This window comes from Gavialis gangeticus, unplaced genomic scaffold (genome assembly GCF_001723915.1).
Source record: "Gavialis gangeticus isolate Ggan-Ray unplaced genomic scaffold, GavGan_comp1, whole genome shotgun sequence".
Classification (NCBI taxonomy): Eukaryota; Metazoa; Chordata; order Crocodylia; family Gavialidae; genus Gavialis; species Gavialis gangeticus.
In genome coordinates this window covers 31,015,542-31,021,550 of record NW_017729029.1, presented here as the reverse complement: position 1 = coordinate 31,021,550, position 6,009 = coordinate 31,015,542, and the positions used below count along the sequence as shown (strand labels likewise).

At 39.6% G+C, this 6,009-nt stretch overlaps 1 protein-coding gene across 1 annotated transcript in view; it reads right to left on the bottom strand.

The window, feature by feature from the left end:
- Positions 1–6,009, bottom strand: part of CHM (CHM, Rab escort protein 1) — a 175,620-nt gene that overhangs the window by 80,250 nt on the left and 89,361 nt on the right. Inside the window, exons 6-7 of the mRNA XM_019521378.1 lie at positions 4,692–4,808; positions 3,979–4,099 (exon numbers count right to left, since the gene is read on the bottom strand). Of these exons, the coding sequence (XP_019376923.1) occupies positions 3,979–4,099; positions 4,692–4,808 (238 nt within the window). The remainder of the gene's footprint in view (positions 1–3,978; positions 4,100–4,691; positions 4,809–6,009) is intronic.

The window sequence follows — 6,009 nt, the reverse complement described above, 5'->3', positions numbered from 1 at the left end:
GAGCCCTGGGGGACTCCGCTACCCACCTCCCCCCAGGTCGAGTATGACCCATCCACCACCACCCTCTGAGTGCGACCCTTCAGCCAATCTGCAATCCATCTGACTGTGTAGGCATCTATGCCACAGTCGCCTAGTTTTTTAACTAGGATGGGGTGAGAGATGGTGTCAAAGGCCTTGCATCAAAGTTACTAAAACTAAGCAAAGAAATGATGGACACTAAAGATGGATTGTCAACCTTGATTTTAAATGATAAAATTCGTATAAAAATGAATTTGTTAGAAAGAAAGAAATCTAAAACCTGTACAGACATCCCAACAGCATATCTACCATGTTGTGTGGAAATATTTTGAGCTAACTGTGAATGCACTAGCTTGCCCATTGAGTCTACATGGCACAAGAGACTTCACACACAATACCCCCAAGCTAGCTCTGTACATCTTTAGCTCTAAAACTAAACCAAGCAGACCTAATTAACCCAGGGCTCACCACCGTGCTAATATGACTTGTCCTCAGAGCTAGCTCAGGATATCCATGCAAAAGGCTGCTTTGCACTGTATAGGTGTACCCCAATAAGGAGGTAGCTGTTTGTGAAGTTATAGCGAGAGCGGAACGAGTGTTGTGACATACCTAACAATATGATGTTATCTGTTCTGAGTCAGGCCTGGTCTATACAATTTTACATCATTTAGCCAGCTCCATTAAAGAAACTATTTTCTACAAAAATACTTAAAGCAGTACCAACCATATTTGGTATATGGTTGTATTGATACGAAGGTGTCTTATGCTGGTCTAGCTGATTTTCAGAAGGAAAGCAGAATAAGCTAACAGGTATAAGGGGGCTTTCTACTTGCATATTTGCATCCACTCAAGGATAGGCCTACTTACTCCACTGACATAGGTAAAGTGTATAATTATGAGCAGACAAGCTTTTAATAATTCAAAATACAGATCATTTGGAATATATTGTAAACTGATGATTTATGCATAAAACCAATTAATATAGACAGGATCTATCAGGATGTGAGGGAGGATTTATTTCCCTTTTTTAATTACTTGTTTGGCAGTATTCAGAACTGCATGAAAAGTGAGCTCTGAAAAATGTTTCAAATTTCAAACAATGCATGTCTGTGATACTTCATAGTTAAAATAGGAAATTTCCTCACATACTAAGGTAAATTTAATTATAATGAGTAATAAACTTTGATGCTTTTACAACTGTACCCACTGTATCTCTGAAATCAATTATGCTCATTCTTGAAATTTCAAATGGCTGAAATAATTCAGTAAAACTTACTCGCAGTGTAATCACTAATATTATAAAAAGTATATCATCTGCTTGAGCTTCAGCCACTGTTTCGTTACAAATGTATTTTACTACCTGTGTACAGCCAAGCAGCAAGTCATAAAATACACTACATTTTCTTTCATTGTGTTGTCTTTATAAAAACAGGTATCTCAGTGTCTTTCCATTCTAGAATTCTTATATATCTCAACTCTGTATTACAGAGAAAAAGCTTTTTAAAAAGCTTTAAAAAAATCTCCAATTATTTCCTAGCCTACTTTAAAATGTAGTGACAAAAATCAGTGTAACTACCTCTAGAACTAAAATAAATCTAACTTCATTCTGGTATATGAATCAATGAATTGCATCTAAAATTGATGTAGTCTCTCTTTTTTGTACTAAGTAAATTTTCTAAATACAACCTATATTTTTCCTCTAAGCACCTCTTTTTTATTCCACTAGCAGCAAACCTGAAATTGCCTGTAAACTATAAACTGCTTTGGCTTAATGAGTTTTTCCCTTCAAGACTTTCTAGAGTTCATCACTTCATTATCAATACCAGTGGCTCTCTGTCGGGGTGTCCGGTGTGGCCAGGAAGGGCTGTGGCACACATGCCTGCTGCTGCCTACATTACAGTTCTCTGGATAACCCCAAACCAGGCAGGAGCCCCTCTTCCCAGTCCAACCCTTCCTAATGTCTCCTAGAAATACAGGCGCACAATGCAGATGGACCTGTCCCATGCCGGAGGATCGGGGGGTGGACTGGACCAAGAAGGACAAGGTTGTGCCTTGCAGAGCCTATAAGACCCTGTGCTGTGACCAGCATTGGATAGACCAGGTGACATGGCTAACTAATGCGTACCAGACCTGCTGCCCCCAAAACCCACCTGCTTTGACAGGAGGACCAGAGCACCCTGGTTTCATGAAGCAGTGGCTTCGGCTCTCCTCCATGGCTGGTCCCAAGAGTTAGCTGACTCTCAGGAGCAGCACACGCAGGAGAGCAGACAGCTGGAGGAAGAGAGACAGGTCCTTGCAGGAGAAGCTAAAGTTCACTGGAGACCTTCCTCAGCATACAGGAGGTGGGAGCCACAAGGGGAATAAGTTCAAGCCTGATTTATGCTGCCCTGGCTAGGATTAAGCACAGGACGGAGCAACCTCCACAGGACACCAGTGCAGGGTCACAACTGCAGGATTTTTCTCAAAGACAGCCTCCCCTTTCATCAACCAAAGCCCATGAAGGGACTGAGGGTTCGTAAGAAGCAGGGCAGAAGGCACCTCGAGAAAACCTCCTGTCCCATCTGTTTTCTCTGCCTGCTGCTTCATGTTATTTTCAAAAATGCAGCTAAAAACTGCTGGGATCCATTGGAGAGAGGGCAAGAGAGTGAAGTGATCCTAGAGAGGGAGAGAGGCAGGGAGGCAAGGGATTCTGCGCCTTATCACAAATGATTCAGTGCCCTACTTCCATACAGGTGCTCTGATGCTCAGAGAGCAGAAGCTCAGCAGGTCTGAAAAATCAAGTCCCCGTTCAAGTGTCTTATCTGAACCCTGCAAAAACCTGCAACAGCCAGAACAATGATTCTCAACCTGGGCTTCATGCACCGAAGCAAACACAGGCAAGGGCAGGTGCAGGCATATCTCCCTTACACAGAGAAAAGGAGAGGGCTTCACCTACATCCACAGAGGATGCCACTAAATTCAGAGAAATTATGGAAGGGCTAAAAACCACCAATCTATCCTGACCAGTTCTCTCTCTCTCGTGTGCTTACAGTTTTTCACTCTTATTTTTGCTACCCAAACCAAGACACGTATTCAACCAAGTCTTCTCTAAATTCATGTAAATATCCCAACCCTGTGAAAAGTAGCAAATCCCTTCAAATATATCTTATTTCAAAAGTAATAACTTTTTCTGTCATCTATGAAAGTATCTGTATTCTCTAAAATACATGTTAGTGTCTCAATCACTTCTGTTCATTATTATCATTTTTTCCTAAAGCTTTTATAACTTAGCCATAGGCTTTAGTGGGCACAGAATACCTTATATAAAATATTGTCTCATTCCAAAAGCAAAGCTGTATCATCACTACTACATCCTTTGGTGCTTTCAGTGGCTTCAGATGAGTCTTCAAACCCAAACAGGATTTTCATAATTTTCTTTCAAGCTTGCTTTGACTCTTTTCACCACTTGGCTCAAATTTGTTCATATTTTTTTCTCCACTATATGAAACTTTCATTAATTGGGAAGAATATTCTCCAACATTCCAGAGAAAAATCTCTCCAAATGTAAAATTAAAAACCTCGTTTTCAGTGTTTCAGACTAACTGTACTGTCATTTATGAGAACGAGTATTCAACAGGATCAAAAATACATGTACATTACCCAAAGAAAAAGAAAGTATACCACAAAAGGTAAATAAAACCCTCAACGAAAAAAAGAACACAAATAAAAAATACACTTTTGACAAACCTATTGCAATAAAAAATTTGAAAAAAAATGACAAATATTACGAGAACTAAATAAGTGGGAATTTAAGAAAAAAAGTAACACTGAAGTGAAAAGGTCAGGAAAAGGTCAAAACCTACTTTGAAGCTGAATCCATAAAAATAAATAAGGTGAAAACACAGGAGAGCTATCAAAAGTATGGATAACCAAATGAACTCACAAACAAGGGGGTGTGTATTATTCTATGAAACACAGTACCTTGGTATTCATCAGGGTGTTGTTCATATTCCAAACAAAATGTCAAAAATTTCATTAGCATTCTCTTTTCTATCATAGTGAGCTGTTTGCTATTGAAGACATCTGCTCGGGAACAAGGTACCTGGAAAATAATAATTTTAGTAATTTTTCAAACGGAAGGAACAGCAGGATAGATGGAGGCTGTATTTATTATACTATCTATTTAGAAATCTTCCTAAACACAAGAATACTCCAGTTCTTTGCATTTATTTTCCTGTTCCATTATTGCCTTTCATTTTCAATAGAATCTTTGCCAAATGCAGGGCTAATTAATTTTGAACTCCACCAAGTAAATCTGTTGCCATTATTAAGCTAACGGTATTTCCCTTGTAACCAGGAACTAATGACATATCAAGTCTAGCTCTGAAGTTTGGAAATAAAACTGGCTCCTCTTTAAGATCCAGCTGATGAGTCAATAGCTGGACATGATCGTTGTCTAGGACACTGATCTATTCAGTTCCACATTCCTATTTTAGCTGAATAATCTTTGACGTTTAATTTATGGCATGTACAATTGTAATATTTCCTTACCATAAACAGAATGCAGATAAAGACATTTTCCCAGAAAAAATAACAGCTTACAGCAGCAAAATGTCTTATGAAAATCAGTTTATATTTTTTCATATTTAAGAAAGGAATAGATTCAGCTAATATACCACATTCTTCTACAGTACCTGTTCCACCTTTCCTTCTCGAAATACAAGGATCCTAGTTGCATTTTTGAACTCTGCATATCGGCTAACATTCGACTTTATTAGGAGGTCAATTAACAATCCCCGGGAATAAAGCACCTGTACAAACAAACAAAAATATTTTTGAGGATAAAGACAGACAAGTACTTGCATTAAAACATAAGTCGCTTCAATTATATTGTTTTATAGGTTGTCTCTCAAAAGAACTCTGAAGTTCCACTTGAAATAAGAGGTTATAAGGAAATGCAAAGATGCCAGAATAAAACAAAACTGTGTTGAAGAGAGGGATAAAGAAGTAGCTAACAGGAGAGCACTCCTTTCCCCACAGAAAACAGGCTCCTCCCCACTAATTACATAGCTTCATTACCATGGCAAGGCTCACCTGGAGAAATAGACATCTTGGGTATAAGTGCTTGAAGAGAAGCTTGCTTCTTTACTACAAGGACAAGTTTCTATCACACAAAACTGCAGCTTGAGTTCAATGAACATTTATGGCTTTCAACTGAAGTATCATGCATTAAAATTTCTTTGCACCCCACAGTAACAGCAATCTTCTCCAGTCACTGGGACTGAAAACTTCTTTCAGAGCATTACCATCAGCCACTTCTTTTTCTCCCCCTATAACCTATCACTGGACCATGTTATCCTCTTATGATTTCAAGTATCATCTCTACATTAACTCTTCTCCAAACATCTCATGTATGCATGCCAGTTGTTCAAAATCAAGATGACCAAGCCCAATATGACCCTTTCTCCCACCACACTGTGACAACCACATTACTCCACTACCCAGGCACATAACCTGGGTCAGGGGTGGGCAATTATTTCAGCTAGAGGGCCGCTCAATGAGTTTTGGTGAGCTGTCAAGGGCTACAGGGGTAGCCCTACCCCTTGACAAATGCCCTGCCCCCTGAATGCCATCTTGGGACTGGAAGTCCCAACCCTGCCCCCTGACCTCTGTCACTGGAAGTCCATCCCCTTACCCCGGAAGTACTCCTTTTGGGAGGTGTGGGGGTTGCCACCTTGAAACCAGAAAAGAAAAACAAATCATATGCTAAAAAACTTAAATATCAAACATGTACTGTAATTTATTTTAATTTTATTTAAAAAATATTTTGCCCAATTTATGTGCTTTGCATAGTGTATCTAGAGGCAATTACATAATAACTCAAATACAGTCTTATTCTTTTACACTCTGTAGTGGGGTGTGGGGGAGTGCAGAGTGCAGGTATGGGAGGTGGATGTGAATGGGTGTGGGTGCAGGGTGTGTAGTTGGGTTGGGGGTGTGTGGGAGGGTGTG